We start from the raw sequence: 21774 nt of genomic DNA, 5'->3' as shown, positions 1-21774 counted from the left end.
GGGAGTGCTAACGCTGGCAGAACCACGTGGAAGCACCTGAAGTGTATGATGACTGTTCTGTCTCTGAGATTTTGTTTTACTTGAGTTATGCAGACATATTTTTTATTCCCCTCGAGAGTAAAGTTTGGATTTTTGCAGGGTGGTTTTCATTCTTGTAAATATTACTCTTAAGTCTGACATTCAAGGTTTGGCATTAAGAATTTGGTTTTCTTTAGCATATTGTATGCTAAACATTGTATGTTAGACATTGTAGCATATGTTTGCTCCAAATGAGTAACACTGAACATTACTTCTTAAGAGACGTGTCTTTGAAGCATTTTTAATGCTTCATGTTTGCTTGATGTATTTTCTGAAAGATACACCATCATGGCTTTTATAAATTTTTTTACTATGGAAAAATGAACATTGAAACATACTGAGAGCTCTTAGTTTTTGAGATAAGATCTGTTGATTTCATTTTTTGGTTGCTCAGCTGCTATATTGCTTTCTATTCCACTGTAATTTGGTTTTATCTTAGGTATTTTGCTGGAGATCTGTCAACAGTTCTATGAAGCAGTGTCGATGGGCCTATCCACGCCAAGTCTTCATTTCTGATATTGCTTTAAGTAGAAATGAAATTCTTTTTGTCACACGAGATGGAGAGGGATTTAGAGGGAAATGGTTTGAAGAAAAAAGAAAGAGTTCTGAAAAGAAAGGTTAGTTCATATATGTAAATAGCATGTAAAAGTACCTTCTAGCTAATGTTTAATTTTATACTTACTTATTATTAGGTTTAACTGACAAATGTTACTAGATTTTACCTCTATCTCTCTTCTTTTGATTTTGGTTTGTCTGTGTGCAGGTAAACAAAGGGAATTCAATCCACTTAAATCCTAAATTCTCAACCTTCTATCTGTCAGTATGCCCTGAAATCGTGGTTTACATTCCCATCAGTAACAGAGTATTGCTAATCTCTAGCCTTGGCTCTAGGGACAGAGCAGTATAAAATTAAAAACAAAAAACTTTGCAGGTGGATTTGAACAATCTTCCAAATTCCTTTTTATCCCCTTCTCCCCAAATTGAGAATTGAATGGCTTATGCTTTGGGGTGTTTTGGGGTTTTTTTGTTTTGTTTTTTGAATATATAAAATGAAACTTTTATAAGGTAGTTTAGGATTTAGAGGAAGATTACAGGAAGAATAAGGTTTTTATATTCACTGAGAATTTTTAAAAGTACAGGTTGCTTTATTAAATAATTACTGAATAATTAGAGGCGAGTTTTATTCATTCCTTGATGAATATAAAGGAAAACTTTAAGATGCTAGCATGGAAACTAGGAGTTATTCATTACATTATATAGTTCATTTTTGATTTTCTGACTGTGAATTTACAAACTTGTGGATTGCTTAACATTGCTTTCTTTAACTCTAGTAGCAGCGTTTTTCTTTCATCCATAGTTAGTAATCTGTTGATTTTTTTTTCTTCCAGAAAATCTAGAATTCATTGACCTCTTCATGTCTCATTCCTTCCACCCTAGCCCAAGTCACATCAAATGGTCACTGCAAAAAACATTTCCTTTTTTCAACTCTGTTTCTCTTTATTCTCTTACCAGAGTGAGCTTTTAAGATCTGATCCCAATATACCTGTGTTTAAAAACTTTTTGATGGTTTCCTCACTTCTTGAACACGGCCTACAAGGCTCCTGCTCTGACCCTTGTCTGCATCTCTGAATTCCTCTTGAGTTCTCTCCCTCTCATTACCACTCTCCAGACACTCTGACCTTCAGGTATTCAGTCTTGTCCAGTTGTGGTTAGTCCCAGGGCCTTTTCTGATTTTCACATCTCAGCTTAATTTATGCTTCATCAGAGATGTTTTCAGCAATTATTTAAACTTGGTTACCCGGTTTAACTTTTAATGTTCTCTTTGTATTTTTATCTTGTAGCTTATTTTTACTTGTTTTTATGTATTTATCTTTGTGATTAATTTTTCTAATGTTGGTCTCCTATCATATTATAAGATGGCAAGGACCATGATATATAGTCATTATATCCTCACAGTGAAATCAAGGTTAATTTGTAATCATTAGCATTCAGCATATTTCCTTCCCTCATTAAGTCATCTATTGAATGAACAAATCAGTTATTATATGCTAAAAGATATATAAAGAACATTTATAATTACTCAGGAAGTTATAAACATATTCTTCAAAATTATAAAGCCACAAAGGAATGATTTTTGGATAGTTTATTGATTTGTAGTATTTTATTTCTTTATAGATTATGCAAGTCTATAAACATTTAAGGTATATTTACTATGTGCTGGATATAGGGCTAGGTTTTAATGATACAAAAATATGTAAGATGGGCCCCTATTCTCAGACAGCCATGAGTTTGTAGGGGCAATAGATACATTTATAAATATTTGCAGCTCATGGAGACAGATACTAATTTACACATAATAAGTTTTTTAAGAACATGGAAATTGGAATAACTGAGTGTCAGGAAGATTAGTAAATCCCTGTGAGTAAAAGAGAGTGACTTTGAGAGTAACCAGAGGCATTTTGGCTTGTGTTGGAGCCCTTAGAATCGTGTCTTCGTCATAATTAGTGGTCTAACGCTGAATCCACGTTCTCATGCTTATGTGTCTGCTTTTCAGTGTTTTTAAGTGAATGGCTATCTTTCACACCCCATTTTCCCTCACCCTCTACAGCCGATTGGTCAGCAAGTTTTGTCACTTCCATCTCAAATATTTTTGAAATCTCTGCTTTCTCTAGTTTCATTGCTACAACCTCAGTCTTACAGTGTTCATTCTTTTTCTGGACTCTTAGTTTTGTCAGTGATCTCTTTGTCTTTATTTACTTTAAGCATTTTTCATACTGCAGGCAGAAACATTTGCTTGCATGCACATGCCATATTTTTCTTTCATATCCTTGATCTGACTTGTGCTGAGAAACGCGTTTGTTTAGCGTCTGTCTTCTCGGCTTGATTGTATACTCCACGATTGTAGAGGCGTGCTGTCTTGTTCACCACAGTATTACTAGGGCTACACTGAAAAGCACCATATCACCGTAGCACATGTGGCCAGTCAGATATGTGCTGAAGGGGGAGAAGAAGGGGAGAAGAAGGGAGGAAGCAAATGACATTTTTAATGGAAGCGGAGGAATTTTTAAAGGTAGTATAAACATCGTATTTGCCTTTTAGACAACTTTGGTTGCAGTGTGGAGGACAAAATCATGAGTAATTGAAAAAAGAAAATTAAAAAAAAATCATGAATAATTAAGAATTAACCCACCAAAATTTCTTCTATCAGACAAATAATATATAGGGTGTAAATTATGTTGAAGAGAAAGATGTAGTTCTTCAAAAAGACTTAACACAGACGAAAGATTTCCCTATTCTCCTAATTGTTTTTCTATTCCATTTACTCCTAAATCATTTTAAGTGTCAATAAAGCCTTGATTAATGAAAGTTTATTTTTTTCTTTTTAGCAGAGATTTTATCAAACCTTCATAATTCCTCACCAGATGTGTCTTGTGTCTCTGATATAAATAGTGTATATGAAAGAATTCGACTTGAGAAACTTACTTTTGCCCATAGAGCTGTTAGTGTCAGCACAGATCCAAGTGGATGCAACTTTGCAGTCTTGCAGTCAGATCCTAAAACAAGGTAAATGTACACTTCTCTATATTAAATTTCATTTTTAGAAGGAACAGTCATTGAGTTTTCTTTTGTTTTCAATAGTTCCTGGTACAAATTTAATTGAATAGCTGTTGTCAAGTCTTGTAGAGACTTCAGACATATAATCCTATTCCTAGGTTAACTCAAAGGTAGAATTTATTGTATAGGAAATTATGAGTGTTTTAGCTTGTAAATGGATATTTATTGAAGATATTGAAGGTAGTATGTACACATGCACACAGAATTTATTGATGTCTTTGGTACTTCGTGATGTCCTGTAGGTTCTCAGATTTTGAGAAATATAAATATTTGTTACATAGTTTACAAAAATTTCTGACCATTGAGTACAGTGGGAAATGATAGAAGAGGTAGTGCAGAGTCATTTGGAGGGCATTGTGAATCTCAGTGCAAATCTTCTGTCACATTAGTACAGAGATGACAGGTTTAAGATAAATATCAAGGGTCTTACTGAAGAGGGTGAAAAGTCCTAGAGACAGGATTATTATTCCTCCTGATTTGCCCAGGTCTGTCCCATCTTGAGCACTGAAAGTTTCCTCTCTTGGGAAACTGCTTAGTCCCAGGCAGACCAGGGGAGTCGGTCACCCTACCGAGAAGAGTGAAATGTAGATTGGTAAGGCATGATTGCATGCTTACAGTACTGAAAGAGCCAGGGGTATGGACTGATGTGTGTGTGTATATTTGTCTTTATTTCCTTGAGTTTCTAACTTATTCTGGGGTCTGGGACCTAAAGTATTTATTTGCTGTTCTGTATATATTCTCCACTTGTGACATGAAAGAATATAAAACAGGAAAAGGTTGAACACTGTACTGAACTCTTTTGAATGTTTTTAGTAATACTTTAAAAAATACATTTAAAAAATTTCTCCAAAAGTCATTCCAATTTATGTTCTAGTGTTTCCCTATAGGAACAGAAAACTCTCCTTTCAAAGGAAAACTTAATTCTTGTCGTGTTAGTTTAGGGGAAATACATAATGGAATAGAAAATATTTAAAGGGTTATCTAAAATTATTTATTCTTTTGGAAATGTCTTATTCTTACTGGAATAAGATGTAGTATTCTTATTGGAAATGTCAAATGCAATATTCTTATTGGAAATGTCAAGTGAAAGATTTTCTAAGTTTAATAAGTAAAAAAGAAATTATACTTTAGGAGAATTGCCTAGGGATGCTCTTGGTTTTTTGTGTTTTCTTTTTTTTCATTATTTTGAAAGTGAAAATAATTTTTGTTTCATTTCTAGCCTTTATGAAATTCCAACTGTGTCCTCCTCATCCTTTTTTGAGGAGTTTGGCAAGCTGTTGAGGGAAACGGATGAAATGGACAACATCCATGATGTGACATTTCAAGTTGGCAGTAGACTCTTCCCTGCACATAAATATATTTTGGCAGTGCGTTCTGACTTTTTCCAGAAATTGTTTCTTTCGGATGGTACCGCATTAGATTTCACAGATGTTTACCGGAAAGATGAAGATTCTGCAGGTTGCCATCTCTTTGTGGTAGAGAAGGTTCATCCTGACCTGTTTGAATACCTTTTGCAGTTTATATACACAGATACTTGCGACTTTTTAACTCATGGCTTCAAACCAAGACTAAATTTAAACAGAAAACCAGAAGGATATCCAGGCACTCCAAATTGTCATTCGAATAAAATGAGTTCCCATGAAGATAATCAGAAGTCAGCATTTGAAGTTTACAAAAGTAATCAAGCTCATACAATTAGTGAAAAGCAGAAGAGTAAATCCAAATCTTCTAAAAAAGTAAAAAGTGTTGGGGAAGATGATCCTGTAAAATTGTTGCAAAATGTCGCAAAGAAATTTGGTTTCAGTAATTTAAGTAGTAGGTATGACTCCTCCTTAGTATCTCTTCATGTCCCTCATTATAGCTTCCTTTTAGAAAGTCTGCTGTTTGTCCCCCCCCCCCCCCCCCCCCGCTCAGCTTTACTTGGCTTTGTTCCTGCTGCTGATCTTGGTCCTTCTCTTCCCCTCCCCGGCCTCCTCCATCCCCTCCTCATCTTCCTTCTCTTTTCTCTTTCCCTCACTTTCCCTTTCTCTCTCCTTTTCTCTCCCCCTCCCCTTTCTGTTTGGATCTGTTTCTTTCTTTTCAGGGACCTGTTTCTCTGTTTTCTGCTAAAGCTATCTCTAGGATTCCTTGGATTAAAACATTAAAGGATAGGAAGGCTGTTCGTGGATTTGAACTCTCATGGTGTCTCTGTAACAGGGATCTGGAGTGGCAGGCAGTGTGGTATTCTGGAAAGAGTACTGTCTTTGGAGTTAGTCCTATATGTGCCTCTTAGCTCCAGTGTAACTAGCTAGGGTAAATTTCTTACTTCTTGAACCTCAGTTCCCAGTAGATAAAATGAGAGGGATAATATTTAACTTATGTTATTGGTGTAGTTTGGTCATAAAGCATGTGTACAGTGCCTGACAATATTTGTCATCTTAACAAACCAGATTTTTTGGAATTCTCTAGTTTTAAGGTATTTATGTTGCCTGTGGCAATATAACCTTAGTTGTGGGGCAGGAGCCAAGGGAGGAGAGTTTATCATGTTTTCTAATTGAAACCATGAAGCATTTTGTGTCATAGCTTTCACTTGTTTTTTTTGTCAGTAATGATGTTTAACACATTCTAAATATTAAGTAAAATTGAAGGAGACTGTATGACTTCTTTATCACAGAGTAGGGGTTTGCTGAGATACTCTTCTAGGTGATACAGATTATATAATCATGTTTAGATGTGGGCTCATTTGTTGGATTTTTGTTATTTTGGTAGGGGAATATAGTCACCAATTGTTACTTTTTATCCTTGATAGGTTAGATGGAGTCAGATATGAAAATGAAGAAATTAGTATCATTGCCAAGAAAACTGGTAGTAAACCAAAGCTAAATCAGAAAAAATGGTAAGTTAGGAAATGAAGATAAACTTTTCATCTCTAGATTTTGGGGACCTAACTGGAAATAGAGCTTTCTTTATTTACACATGTATGCAGCAAAATGTGTATGTGGATACCCTCTTACCTTTATTGATCTTTTTCATGTCTGGAAATGCTGGAGAATTGTTGAGGCAAATGGATAAAATGTTAACTGCTCAGTAAGATATAGAGTTCATATTTTTTCTGATTACTCTCTAATGAAGAATTTTTTAAAATTTCCCTAAATTTTGTATTTTTTTTATAAATAGGTAATGATGTTAACCCAGAAACCAAAATAATTATGCCTCTTCTCTTCATCATTATGAAGATTATTTCCTTTAGTATAATTTTTTTCCATAATAAATATATTATTCTAAATATGTTTATTATTAAAGTTTTTATTTTTAGGTATTTGTCTCGTAGGTAGAAAATTTTAGAGAACAACCTGGTTGTACATAGACTGTGCTTAGCACGGAATAGGTTGTACAAATAAGTGAATTAATGACCTTTGACTGTGATGCCGCTTAGTGTCATATTAATCAGCACCTGGGCTGTATTGAAAAAGGGAAATTAGAAGGAAGACTTTCTTGAGTATTTATCTGTACACAGTTCCTTTTACAGATACTGTATTTGTTGTAGGCCTTATTTTTTTTCCATAAAGTGGAAGGAGATAAAATATTTTATTTGTATGTATTCCCTCAAGTTGTTTGTTATATGCCACGTTTAATTCGGTGCCATATTAAAAAAAAATCAAAAATTAAGACAAATCCTAAAATTGCTTTTGCTTCAGTTAAACTTTTTTTTTTTCCAGTTCATTTTTATGTGATGTGACCATGAAATCAGTGGATGGAAAGGAATTTCCTTGTCATAAATGCGTTCTTTGTGCTAGACTTGGTAGGTTTACTTTTTGTTGGTTGCAGATTTATTTGTTTTGGTATTGATTCCTATTCTTGATTCAATTTTTTTTTCTTTCAGAATATTTTCATAGTATGCTGAGTAGCTCATGGATTGAGGTAAGATTTAAGTAGAAACCACATAGACTGCTAATTATGCTTTATATTTTTGGGAAATTATATACTAAAGAAATTTTTTAATATTTTTAACTCAGTTGTTGACTTTATTTATGCTTAAACTGGCTGGAAAATAGCAATATTTTGAATTTAAAGTTGTTGCAAAATAATTACTTAAATGAATTCTCCATTATTTTTTGGAGTTATATTTGGAATACCAGTTTCTTTTTTCTCAGATTTTCTTGATTCTTTTTCATGTTACAAGGCATTTTAAAATTAAATGTATCTCATTTTAGCTTTGTGTTTTAACATTATATTCTTTTGCATTTGATGTGATTCCTGTTAAAAGTTTTTCATACTGATCACCTCAATCAGATTGTAGTGTTATTTTGTAGTTGAAAATTAATTGTTTTACTTTTATTTAGGCTTCCAGTTGTGCAGCTCTGGAAATGCCAATACATTCTGACATACTGAAAGTTATTTTGGACTACCTCTATACTGATGAAGCTGTTGTGATAAAAGGTATTAGTAAAAGTTAGGACATTTTAGATATTTAAGATACAGTTTAAAAATGATAAAATTACACAAATTTTATTTTCTGCTTTTATTGAATTAATCAACAAAGGCTTAAATTTAGAATAAGCTATACACTAACAGTGAAGGAATGGAATAGAAAATTTTCATTACCTATGTGGAAATGAACTCTATAAGAATTATTAATAGTGGTTGAGATTAGATTTAACATTTTCATACCCAGCTACTTATATGATTGAGATGAAAAAATTGACAACAGGGAGTGTAGTCTTGATAGATAGTCTACAAAAGTTCGTTCTTGTCTGTTTTTCCCCTCATGTGAATGTGTCTGAAGTAAAATAAATAGACTAATAATTGAACTGAAATTTATAAAGAGGATGCATTTATATACTTTGTCAGGAACACACCCGTGTTTTATTTACCAGGTGTCTTTAGTCATAGGAGTGATACACTGTGTGTTCTGTTTTCTATATATACCACATTTTCTTAATCAGTTTGTTGATGGACATTAGGTATTTCTGTACTTTAACTATTGTGAATAATTTTGCAGTGAACATGGGAATGCAGGTGTATCTTCAAAATCCAGATTTTAGTTCCTTTAGCTAAATACTCAAGATTGGGATTACTATATTGTATGATAATTCTAGTTTTAATTTTTTGAGGAACCTCCATACTCTTTGCATAGTGGCTTTACCAGTTTACACTCCTCTCAGCAGGGCACAAGAGTACCTTTTTTCCACATCTTCACTTGTTATCTTGGTGTTTCTTTTTTTATAATAGCCTTCCTAACAGGTATAAGGTGACATATCCTTGTGGTTTTGATTTGCATTTCTCTGACAAACAGTGACATCGAGCACCTTTTCATTTACCTGTTGGCCGTTTGTATGTCTTCCGTGGACAAATGTCTAAGATCTTTTGCCCATTAAAAATAAAGTTCTTATTTTATATTGGACTATTATTGATTTATAATGTTGTATTAGTGTCAGGTGTACAGCAAACTGAATCAATTATGCATATACATGCATCCTTTTTTCAAATTCTTTTCCCATTTAGGTTATTACAGAATATTGAGCAAGATTCCCTGTGCTATACAGTAGGTCCTTGTTGGTTATCTATTTTGAATATAGTAGTATGTATATGTCAGTCCCAAACTCCCAATTTATCCTTCACCCCAGTCTTTCCCCTTTGGTAACCAGAAGTTTGTCTTCTAAGTCTGTAGTTTTTCTTTTGGCTATTGAATTTATATGAGTTCCTTATATGTTTTGGACATTCATCTCTCATGCCTTGCAATTATTTTCTCCCATTCCAAGGTTGCCTTTTCTGTTGACTCTCTGGGGTGATTTTTGGTTTCATGGAACACCACTTGTTTATTTCCGCTTTTGTCACATGTGGTTTTGGTGTCACATCTAAAAAATCATTGCCAAGGCCAGTGTCTAGGAGCTTTTCCTGCTTCTTCTTCTAGGAGTTTTCTGGTTTCAGGCCTTAGATTTAAACCTTTAATCCATTTTGAGTTGCTTTTTGTCCAGTTTCATTATTTTGCATGTGGATATTAGTTTTTCTCATATCCTTAACTGAAGAGACTGTCTGTCCCTGTTTTGTATTCTTGGCATTCTTGTCAGAGGGTAATTGGCTGTATACATGAAGGTTTATTTCTGGCCTGTTTTGTCTCATTGGTCTGTGTGTCTCTTTTTATGCCAGGGTGTTCCTGTATTGCTTCCTCTAGCTTTGTAATAGGACCTTGAAATCAGAAAATATGACAACTCCAGTTTTGTTGAACTTTTTCAATGTTGCTTTGGCCATTTATGGTCTTCTGTGGTTCCATGTGAATTTTAGGATTACTTTTTCTGTTTCTATGAAAGGTACCATTGAACTTTTATAGGATTTCATTGAATATGTAGATTGCTTTGGGTAGAATAGGCATTTTAACAATATCAGTTCTAGCCTGTGAACATGAAATATCTTTCCATTTATTTGTATATTCTTTAATTTGTTTTTTCAATGTTTTATAGTTTTCAGTATGCAGATCTTTCATTTCCTTGGTTAAATTTATTCCTACGTCTTTTATTCTTTTTGATGTGATTGTAAAGTGGATTGATTTCTTAATTTCTCTTTCTCTTAGCTCAATGTTAGTGTATAGAAATGCAACAGGTTTTTGTATATTGATTTTTTTACCCTGCAACTTTATTCATTTATTATTTCTAATAGTAAAAGATGCCACCAAAATACTATTAGACATAATAAATGAATAAATTTACAGGGTTAAAAACAAATATACAAAAACCTGTTGCATTTCTAATTTGTTGACAGTTTTTATTATGAGTGTATGTTGACTTGCAAAGAATCAGACATGATTGAGCAACTGAACTGATGTTGAATTTTGTCATGTGCATTTTCTGCAACTATTGAGATGATCATATGATTTTTAACCTCTGTTCTGTTAATGTTGTGTATCATCTTTATTGATTTGCACATTTTGAACTATCCGTGCATCACAGGTATAAATCCCAGTTGATCATGGTGTATGGTCCTTTTAATGTGCTGTTTGATTATGTTTATTGGTACTTTATTGAGGATTTTTATATACACACTCATCAGGGATATTGTTCTGTAATTTCCTTGTAGTTAACTTGTCTGTCTTTGGTAGCAGGATAAGGTTGGCCTCATAAAGTGAGTTTGCAAGTGTTCTCCCCTCTTTGGTTTTTGGGATTAATTTAAGAAGGATTTGTGTTAATTTTTCTTTAAATATTTGGTAGAATTCACTGATGAAGCATTCTGTTTTGGAACTTTTTGACTGCTGATTCATTCTCCTTATTCTGTTATTAGTCTGTTCAGATTTTCTGTTTTATTATTCAGTTTTGGTATGTTTCATGTTTCTAGAAACTGATCCATTTCTTCTAGGTTGTCTAGTTCATTAGCATATAGTTATCCATAATAGTCTCTTATGATCCTTTATATTTCTGTGATATCAGTGGTAATGTTTCCTCTTTCATTTGCAATTTTGAGTTTTGTTTTTCTTAGTCTACTTAAAGGTGTGTTAATTTTCTCTTTTCAAATAAACAACTCTTTGTTGGTCTTTTCTCTTGCTTTTCTAGTGTCTGAGTCATTGGTTTCTGCTTAATCTTCAGTATTTCTTTCCTTCTGACAAGTTTGGGCTTTGTTCTTCTTTTTATAGTTCTTTGTTGTGTAAAAACCTTCAAAGGTTATTCTTTTGAGATCTTTTATTTTTAGGGAATTTATCAGTATAACCATTTTTCTTAGAAATTCTTTTGTCCTTTTAATTTTGATATGTTGTGTTCCCCATTTTCCTTTGACTCAAGGTATTTTCTTTGCTTTCTCTTTCTTGACTTCCTGATTATTCAAGACCATTTGTGAATTTTCCAGTTTTTTTCCTATTTTTCTAATTTTATGCCCTTGTAGTTGGAGATGATAGTTAATATGATTACAGTCTTAAATTGTTGTTTTGCGGGTCTGCACATGGTCTCTCCTGCGGGGTGTTCTGTGTACACTTGAGAAGAATGTCTGTTTTGCTGCTGTTGGATGGAGTGTTATATATATGTCTGTTAGGGTGATTTGGTCTATTGTGTTGGTCATATGTGCTGTTTCTGTATTAATTTTGTCTGGGTTACTTATTCATGTTGTATATGGAGTATTGAAGTCCTCTACTATTGTAAAAATGTTTATTTATTTATTTATTATTTATTTTGGCTGTGCTGGGTCTTTGTTGCTGCACATGGGCTTTCTGCAGTTGTGCTGAGTGGGGGTTACTCTAGTTGCAGGCCATGGGCTCCTCATTACAGTGGCTCCTCTTGTTGCCGAGCACAGGCTCTCAGAGCCTGGGCTTAGCAGTTATGACTTGTGGGCTCTCGAGTGCAGGCTCAGTAGTTCCGGTACATGGGCTTAGCTGCCCTGCAGCATGTGGGACCTTACCAGACCAAGGATCAAACCTGTGTTCCGTACGTTGGGAGGCATATTCTTAACCACTGGACCACCAGGGATGCCCAAAGTCCTTTCTTTTATTGTATTCACATCCATTTCTGCCTTCAGCTTTTAATACTTCCTTTATATAGGACTTCCCTGGTGGCTCAGACAGTAAAGCGTCTGTCTACAATGCGGGAGACCCGGGTTCAATCCCGGGGTGGGGAAGATCCCCTGGAGAAGGAAATGGCAATCCACTCCAGTACTGTTGCCTGGAAAATCCCATGGACTAGAGGAACCTGGTAGGCTACAGTCCATGGGGTCACAAAGAGTTGGACATGACTGAGTGACTTCACTTTATATAGGTGCTCCAATGTATCTAATGTAGCTTTTTCTTTGTTGTTACAGTGAGGCTTACATATAATGCAATCATGGAACTGGAAGTGTTAGTGGCTCAGTCATGTCTGACTTTCCAACTCTATGGACTGTAGCCCACCAGGCTCCTCTGTCCGTGGGATTCTCCAGGCAAGAATACTGGAGTGGGTTGCCATTCTCTTCTCCAGATGGTCTTCCCAACCCAGGGATCAAACCCAGGTCTTCTGCATTGCAGGCAGATTCTTTATCATATGAGTCACCAGGGAAGCCCTAATGTAATTATAACAATCACACTTTTTTTCTGTATTTCTTTTAATTAATGTATGGTTGATTTACAATATTAGTTTCAGGTGTACAGCATTGTGGCTCAATATTTTTATTGATTATGCTTCATGTAAAGTTGTTAAAAAAACAATGTCTTTATTTTTCTGTACTATACAATATATCCTGTTGCCTTCTCATTCTATATGTAGTAGTTTTTAACTTTTAATCCCATAACCTTATCTTGCCCCTCTGCTTTCCCTCTCCCCAGTGGTAACTACTACTGCTTTGTTCTCTTTATCTGTTTTTGTCTTTTTTATATACATTTGTGTTTAAATTTAAATTCCATGATTCCACATACAAGTGATAACATGAAGTATTTGTCTCTCTGACTTATTTCATTAAGCATCTGAGAAGGCATCTAAGAGTACTCCAGTACTCTTGCCTGACAAATCCCATGGACAGAGGAGCCTGGTAGGCTACAGTCCATGGGATCGCTAAGAGTCAGACATGACTAAGCGAATTTACTTTCACTTTTCACTTTCATGCATTGGAGAAGGAAATGGCAGCCTACTCCAGTGTTCTTGCCTGGAGAATCCCAGGGACGGGGGAACCTGGTGGGCTGCCATCTATGGGGTCACACAGAGTCGGACACGACTGAAGAGACTTAGCAGCAGCAGCAGCAGCAACAGCAGCAGCATTAAACATAATACCCTCTAGGTTCATTATTGAAAATGACAGAACTTCATTCTTTGTTATGGCCAAGTAGTATTACACTGTATGTCACACACAGATACATGTATGTATACATAAATGTAAACACCATATCTCCTTTATCCATTCATTGGTTGATGGTTTTTTGGGTTGTTCCCTTTCTTGGAAGGGAACTCTTCAACTCTTAGGCAGGGAAAGGGGAGGGGCAAGATAAGGTTATGGGATTAAGAGTTAAAAGCTACTACAGAGGATGAAATGGATGGATGGCATCACCAGCTCAGGGGACATGAGCTTGATCAGACTCTGGGAGATGGTGAAGTACAGGAAAGCCTGGTGTGCTGCAACGCCTGGGCTTGCAAAGAGCTAGGCACGGCGTGGTGACTGAGCTACACCTGTCTTGGCTGTCATTCACTGCTCAATTTTGCATTCGGCTTTTCTTCACTCTTAGTTTCCCCCCCCCCCGCCCCGATATTATTTCTTTTTTTCCAGATTACCACTGACTTTATTTTTATATACCACTAAAGCATTTATTTGTTTAATTATTGGAATATACTTGATTTACAGTGTTGTATTAGTTTGAATCAGTTATACATATACATGTATCCACCCTTTTTTAGATTCTTTTCCCATGTAGCCCATTACAGAGTATTGAGTAAAGCTCCCTGTATTAATAGGAGGTCCTTATTAGTTATCCATTTTATATATAAGTATGTATATATCAATTCCTATCTTCCAGTTCCATTATTTCTTCAAATATTATGTCCTTTCTTATTTGCTTCTGTGAGTCCCCTGTGTATCTTTTTGTAGTATTCCATAAATCCCTTATTCTCAGTTTGTTTTTATTCTTTTTTTTCTTTCTGTTCTTCATATTGGATCATCTCAGTTAACCTATAGTTTCTGTCTTTATTGATAATCTTCATTTCTTTTTTTTTTTAATCTTCATTTCTTGAGATGTTATTCTCATACTTTCTTTTAAATTTTTAGATGCAGTTTTTAAAATTTGTTTTTGGACATATTTAAAATAATTGATTTAAACTCTTTATAATAGTTCAGGATCTTGGCATTCTTAGGAACATTCTCTTGACTTTTTTTTTCTTTTTTGGCTTATAGGCCACACTTGACGTTTCTCTTTTCATCTTTCATAGTTGCTGGATCTTAGTTCGCTGACCAGGGCTTGGCAGTGCAATGGCACTAACCACCGAGCCATCAGGGAATTCCCATAATGTAGCAACTCTTGAAATCAGATTCTCTTTCTTCTCCAGGGGTTATTTATTTTATTTATTTATTTTTTCCTATTTAGTGACTTTTTGAAGCTAATTCTGTCAGATTGATATTCTTTGTCATATGTGACCACTGAGGTCTCTGCTTATTCAGATAATAGACAGAATTTTCCTTAAATGTCTAAACCAGTAAATTTCCCAGCCTGTGCCTAGGAGTTCTTTGTGTGTGTTGTGGCATGGCTTCAACTCTTAGGCAGGCAGCCTACAATTCTGCCTTAGCTTTTATTTCCTGCTTTTGCAGAATCTGAAGTTCAGTCAGAGGTGTAAGTTTGGGGGCCTTCCGAAGTGTTTTCTGGGCATGTCCACAGTCCTCCATGTTTGTGTGGCCTTCTAGATTCACAGGAACATGTTTAAACTTTTCAAAGCCCCTTATGGACAAAGCCCCTTTGTATTAGTCAGCTTAGACTGCTATAACAAAATGACAGACTGAAATTTATTATTCATAGTTCTGGAGGTTAGAAGTCTCAGACCAAGGTCTGGCAGGGTTCTCTTCCTATCTTATACACAGGTTATGTGTATAACCTTGCTATTATGTCCTTACTTGTTGTGTTGTGTAACAAGCCTCTTGTTATGTCTTTACTTGGCTTTTCCTCAGCACTTGTGTGTGAGTGTGTATGGAGAAAGAGTGAGAGAGCATACACACATGGAACAGCTTGTTGGGGAAATATGGATAGATCTCTCATAGAAAGAGACTAATCTTGTCAGATCAGGGCCCTACCCTTATGACTGCACCATGTGAATTTTCAGGGGACACAAACATTCAGTTTTAATAGCATCTTTTCCCCGAGCTATTCTTTTTAAGTTTTGACCTGCCTCTTGTTTGCTCTGCCCCTTATCATCGTCTTGGACAGCTTCAGTGTTAAACAGTTGCTATTTGTTTTTAATAAATACCCTTTTCTGAGGCTGTTCACACTGGGTAAGCTTTGAGTCATGGCAAATAAACCCCTACTAGTGGGGTTTGCAGGAAACTGCCAGATCAGTTAAATAATAACAGTTATTTGATAATGTTGCCCCACAACTGTTCTGTCACCTCCAGTGTCTGTACCTGCTTATTTGAGCCCATGATTGCAGGAGTGATGGCTTTCAGGACTACTGTTGAGAATGCAGGAGTGGAGGATCTGAGTAGGAAGAGCCGGGGTGTCCCAAAGCTCACTGTTCTTAGCAGGATTCAGCCAGGTTTTTGGAGTCAGTGCTCCCTGATTATTGTGAGCCTTCAGCTAATTTCTAGAATTCTGAAAGAGTTGATTTTTGATCATTTTTTTGTAATAATTCTCATTGCTTTGGTAGAAGAATTTTTGATGTAGTCCTTAGTCTGCCGTTTACAGTGACTTCACCTCTCATTTAATGTTTTTTCTACTTTTTTTCTTTTTAACCATTTTTTTGTTTTTTGTTTTCCTATTTATATTGCTATTCTGGCAGTGACTCAGGGACATTGCTTAAGGTCATTAATAGTATACTGGACCAAGGTTATGTTAAATTAAGGAACTTCTCTATAGTTTACAAGTACTCTTAGATGACCAGATCTGTTTTAAATAAACCTAAGAGCTTTATTCACCTCTGCCATCCCTCGCTGTGTGTGTGTGTGTATGTTTTAACATATACCTGTATATTATCTTTGATGATGAGAATTGACTTTCCCCCCCTATTAGTTTGTGTAACAATAACTGGAGATTTTAAATAAGGCAGGCATTCTAGCCCTTTAGGACGAAAAGAGATCTACTCAAGTTGCCCATTTTATGATCGTAATGTAAACCAGGGCATTTTGGTGTTTTGTTTTTAATTTTTTTTAACAGTTTTCTACCTATGAGATAGAAATATTTTGATGTTATTACTGTTTATCATACTTACAATTTCAACATTTAGAAACTAATCATCTTAACTCTCTTTTGAAGTGTTTTGTAGTATCTTAATTACTTGAACTTTTTCCCTAGGTATAATGTTTACAGAATAGTATGAGTGACACTTTTTGTTTTTTCCAGAATCTCAAAATGTGGATTTTGTTTGTAGTGTTCTTGTGGTGGCTGATCAGCTGCTCATATCTCGATTGAAAGAAATTTGTGAAGTAGCATTAACTGAAAAACGTGAGTAATTTTGAATTAGAATCATAGTGTTTTCACAGGTTGATTCAGGATTTATGGTATTTTATTGACTTTATGATGCAGTTTAAGTAAAAGGCCTGTTTTTATATCATGAAAAATGTCAAGACAGTTAAAATTATTTCTTGTCATCATTTGTAAGCATATCCTTACTTCATAGATGTTAATATGTGAATACATGTAAGTCATATAATTGAAATATGTTAATTTTTTGGAAATATCATAAAACTTGAATAATAAAGATGGCATGAAATTATTTTGCAATCTGAAGGATGAGAGTTTGAAAGTGGAAATTCTTTGCACTTGCCCTGGTCTGTAAGTCTATACTTAACTACCCTGTTATTTGCTGGATTTTTTTTTTTTTTGGACCACGTTGTGCAGCTTATGGGATCTTATTTCCCCATCAGGGATGAGCTTGCGTCCTTGGCTGTGCAAGTACAGAATCCAAGCCCATGGACTGCCAGAGAATTGTATTTGTTGGAATTTTTATATAACTATCCCATCAATGTATTTGATCAAAAGTATCTCTTTTTCTGAAGCACTTAATTCTCTCTCTGCTTATTATTTCAGTTATTTGCAGGACTGTCATCCTAACACTGCATTTTGAAAGCCAAAGTTATTTTTTTATTATTTTGTGCTTTACATCCAAATTGCAGCTGTCAAAACTGATCAGTCTCTTAACTATGTTAATCACATTCCCCCACCTTTTTATTCTCACTGTCACTATGCTAGTTGGAGTCACTGTTACTCGTCCCTTCTGTGTAGTGTCACAGTAGTCTTTGAAGTCCTCTTTCTCCCTTCTGACTTCTCTTTCTTTAATCTTCCTGTAGGATGTGGTTAGTGTCTTCTCCTGTTCATATGTTTTTAATTGCTTCCTTTGAGATAATGGTTAAATTTCCTTAGCCTGATACAAAAGTTTCTTGGCTTTGTAATCTTATCCTTGTTCTCCTTCTTTGCCTCTTAAGGAAGTGTGAAAAGATTTCCTGTTAGATTTTTCTGATTTGTACTTGCTAATAGTTTATCTTAGCTCAGGTATCTTATTTACTCACTTGAGCTCTGCAGAGTATCTTCTTGGTTATCAAAAAGAGAGCAACAGCTATAATCTTAAAAGCCAGGAAAAGGAAATACAGTTGTCCCTCAGTGTCACAAGGGATTGACTCTAGGAGCCTCTGCAGATACCAAAATCTGTGGATGCTCAAGTCCCTCATGTAAAATAGTATAGTATTAATACAGTGAATACAGCTGGTCCTCTGTGTGTGGAACTTGCTGGTATGGAGGACCAGCTCTGTATTAAATGATACAACATGCAGTAGGTATAAAATATACAAATTGAGGGTATTTTCAGTTGTTCAGTCGACTTGCCTGGCATCCTTTGAATATTTTTTCTTGGCTCCTGCTGCACAATTGCTCCTATTAATGAATTTCTTGATCATCTTAGAATCTAGCAAGAGAAGGATTCACCAGAACTTTGGTGTCTGTTTATTGGGCAGTCCTTGAAACCAGCTGAACAACTCTTTATAAAGTTTTTATATGATTCATTTTTATTTCTGTGAAATGGGAGACTTTGGGTTCATCTTTAGTTGAGACTTTAGGTCAGTCCAGAGTGAGGCAAAGATCATTATTGTCTGCATATAACTTTTGATTGAGTTACAAGAGAGAAAGAGAAAAGAAATGAAGGAAGCCACATGTAGAAAATAGTTGTGTTTCTCTGGTTGTCTGGGGCTCAGAGTAAATAAGAAAAGAGGATTTCAGAAGCCAAGTTACATGTTAGGTAAGCAGAATCTTCTTGGACAGTCTCCAGTAAAACATACTTCGTATATGCAGTTACAAGAATTATAACAAAATCTAGCATCTTTTGTGCAGTATGCCTGAGTGTGCACTGGCATGAATGATAATATAGTAATATTTAAATGTACTTATTTTCTAAATATATAGTATGTGTTTATATATGTAAATATACTCACGTAAAGTCTGATAGTTGATTTAACATAAATATATTTTATAGAATGATTCCTTCACTTTCTCTTAGTCATAAGTATATCATTTTAGTTTTATAGAAGAGGAAATAAATATTCTGTGATATGTAAATGAAAAGGATTGTTGTTTATCAGTGAAAGTTAAAAATATTCCAAAAAATTTAGGTGGAAGATTGTTGATTCTTACGTGTTTGCTTTTAGATGACACTGTAATGCACCTTTTCTATTTTCTTTTGCTTAAAATTTTGTGTGTTTATTTTTCCTCATAACGAATCATTTAAAATTACTTTGGCATATCAGGTTGGAAAATAAATTCTGTATTTGCCCTAGTATAACATTTTTTTGGCAGGACAGTACTTTCAGTTTTCCTTCTTCTAAATGTTCAAACCTGACAAGTTAAGAAATAAGCATTATTTCATTGGCTATAGTTAAAATGCCTTTCATCTTGTTTTATGGATCTTTTCTTCCTTTGTAGTTACCCTTAAGAATGCTGCTATGCTACTGGAATTTGCAGCAATGTATAATGCTGAACAGTTGAAACTCTCTTGTTTACAGTTTATTGGACTGAATATGGCAGCTTTACTTGAAGCAAGGTAGGTTGAGTATTATATATAGACTGTCGCAAAAGCACTTACTTATATATAATAGCAAATATGTTAGTAATTTGAAACTAAATAACAATAAATCCTAACTTTGTAGAAAAAGTGAAAATGTAAGACATTTAATCATTTCATCAATATTTGGATGTATAATATATGCCAGCCATTGCTACAGTACTACAGTGAACAAATGGGCAGTATCCTTGCCCTCAGTGTTATAGGAGCTTACATTCTGGTTGGAAGGTTATGGGACAATATTATCACAAGTATATTTGTATATATATTCATATCTCTCTGCTTGTTTAGGCTAATTTGTAATTATGTAGTTGTTACCTGGCTTTTGGAAACTATCAGTAATACTAATTAAGTCAGCATTTAATTACTTCACATATATTTATGCATATAATTTGTTACTGGTTGATTTCTGTTTTCTCTTTGTATTTATTTTCTTTTAAGATGTTCCCTATAATACATATTGATTCTTTGTTCAAACTTAATGTGCAGCAGATGGCCTGAAAAATTTAGTTGGTCTGGTTTATTGCAAGGTGGTACATGTGTTCAAGTTTTGATGGTAATGGAATATTTATTATGAAAAGTGACACATTACATGAAAAAATAAGTTTAATATTATATCCTATGTTATAAGCTAATATTTCACATTATTGATGTGTACCTGGATGAAAAGAATTTGATAGATGCTAATGATTTAGGAGTCATGAACATTTTAGAATTAGAGGAATCTTCAGAAATTTAATCCCATTGTTTTCAACTATTTTAGCAGTAGAATTTTTTAATGAAATAAATTTACAGATTAATTTTTTAGTGTAAGGTCAAGATTTTATTACATTTATTCACTGTAAAGTTAGTGATGAGAAGATGAATACAGAAATTTTTGGTGAATACAGAAATTTCACATTAGAGTTTTTGGTGTCAGTTGCATTTTTAAAGTCAGTCTCCAATATAATTCTGTATTTTGTTTTAATTGTAATAATAGGCAACACTTATTGCCATAACAATAGTTATTAATAATGACTAGTAATAGTAATGTAATAGTAATTACATAATATTAGTGATAATAATACTACCATGTGCCAGGCAGCATTCTAGAGGTGTTGTATGGATTCTCATAATTTTCATGAAAACCTTATAAAGTAGATTTTTTATTTCCTCATATGAGGATAAAAAAACCCATGAAACTTCTTTTGCAAATAATCAAGAAAAACCTTGATTTATATAATTAGAAGTAGTAACAGTTGTTTGATAAGTAACTTTTCAAAGTCAGGATGATTTGTAATAAAACTAATTTCAAAACATGTTTGAAATAAAAGTTTTCTGCATTTTTATAAAGATAAATCATTAAGAGATTCTTAATAATTGACATTTAGGGTTTTATTTAGAAGAAATTCTTATGGCTGTTTAATCTTTGTTACTTGGTGAAAAATGCTTTCTAAATACAAATTAATAGTATGGGATGTTAGACAATGTCATTTAAAATGCCTCTGGTATTTTAGTGGCAGAACAAAGGTTTCAGAATAAATTCATTTATTTTTGCTGACATTAGTAATTCTAATCATAGCAATTTTTTCTCATCATCGCCAAATTAAGCTCATGTAATATGTGAGATAACGATCAACCACAGTGTGAAATGAACACCATATCTAAAGTAGGATGCTGGAAAACGATGTGTCGCACTGTTGTCAGCTACTACGTTGTATCCAGTTTGCCAGCTGAAGTATTAAGGGTGGCACATGTGCTGTGTTGAATAGTTTTACATAAGTAGACTCGCATGAGTTTCATTAAAATAAAGATTTGTTTGTGTAAATGTAAACATTTCTAGTCAAATATGTGTTTTTCAGAAGTGTAAATAAATATGCAAATAGATGTTAAGAAAGGGGAGCTGCATCCAAATTGACATAGCATCACAAGTTAATTATCTTCAAATGCTAAAAAAACTGGAATGGTACAGATTTGGATATGCTTGTTCCATATTGTTGTTTAGTTGCTAAGTCATGTCTGACTCTGCAATCCCGTGGACTGCAGCCCACCAGGCTCCTCTGTCCATGGATTCTCTAGTTAGGAATACTGGAGTGGGTTTGCCATTTCCTTCTCCATGTTTTCATATTAGTTGTAAAAATGTTTGAAGTGTACTTTAGAATGAAAACTGATTTAAAATTTTACTGATGCCTCAAAGTATCAGTAAAATTCCTTGCAATCTCTTTGAATTCAGTTGAACTAGTCCAAATGTCATTTTATACATGAAGATCTTCAAAGAGATAAAGTGAGTTGCTCAAGGTCATTTAGATGATTAGGAACAGTGATAATTCTAGATAGAATTCAGCTACCTGATAGGCCATTGTTCTAGCAATATAATACTCTTTTGTAGGATTATAATTAATTAATTATACTAACTATAATTATATATTACATATGATTG

General features: G+C 34.3%; 1 protein-coding gene across 4 annotated transcripts in view; it reads left to right on the top strand.

Annotated features, from left to right (window-relative positions):
• Positions 1-21774, top strand: part of IBTK (inhibitor of Bruton tyrosine kinase) — a 100814-nt gene that overhangs the window by 40878 nt on the left and 38162 nt on the right. For 2 of the 4 annotated variants that reach the window (XR_011258754.1, XM_069598966.1), the window contains exons 10-18: positions 518-695; positions 3468-3642; positions 4913-5512; positions 6482-6568; positions 7392-7474; positions 7556-7593; positions 8016-8112; positions 16649-16750; positions 19217-19334. Coding sequence is in view for 2 of the 4 variants with exons in the window: in XM_069598966.1 (XP_069455067.1) it covers positions 518-695; positions 3468-3642; positions 4913-5512; positions 6482-6568; positions 7392-7474; positions 7556-7593; positions 8016-8112; positions 16649-16750; positions 19217-19334 (1478 nt within the window). In the remaining 2 variants the exon portion in view is untranslated. Of the gene's footprint in view, positions 1-517; positions 696-3464; positions 3643-4912; positions 5513-6481; positions 6569-7391; positions 7475-7555; positions 7594-8015; positions 8113-16648; positions 16751-19216; positions 19335-21774 lie in introns of all 4 variants that reach the window. The other 2 variants (XR_011258753.1, XM_069598965.1) reach the window with 1 other exon arrangement.

The sequence above is a fragment of the Ovis canadensis genome, chromosome 8 (assembly GCF_042477335.2).
Source record: "Ovis canadensis isolate MfBH-ARS-UI-01 breed Bighorn chromosome 8, ARS-UI_OviCan_v2, whole genome shotgun sequence".
Taxonomy (NCBI): Eukaryota; Metazoa; Chordata; class Mammalia; order Artiodactyla; family Bovidae; genus Ovis; species Ovis canadensis.
Note: the sequence above shows the minus strand (reverse complement) of the source record. Positions and strands in the feature narration are given on the sequence as shown.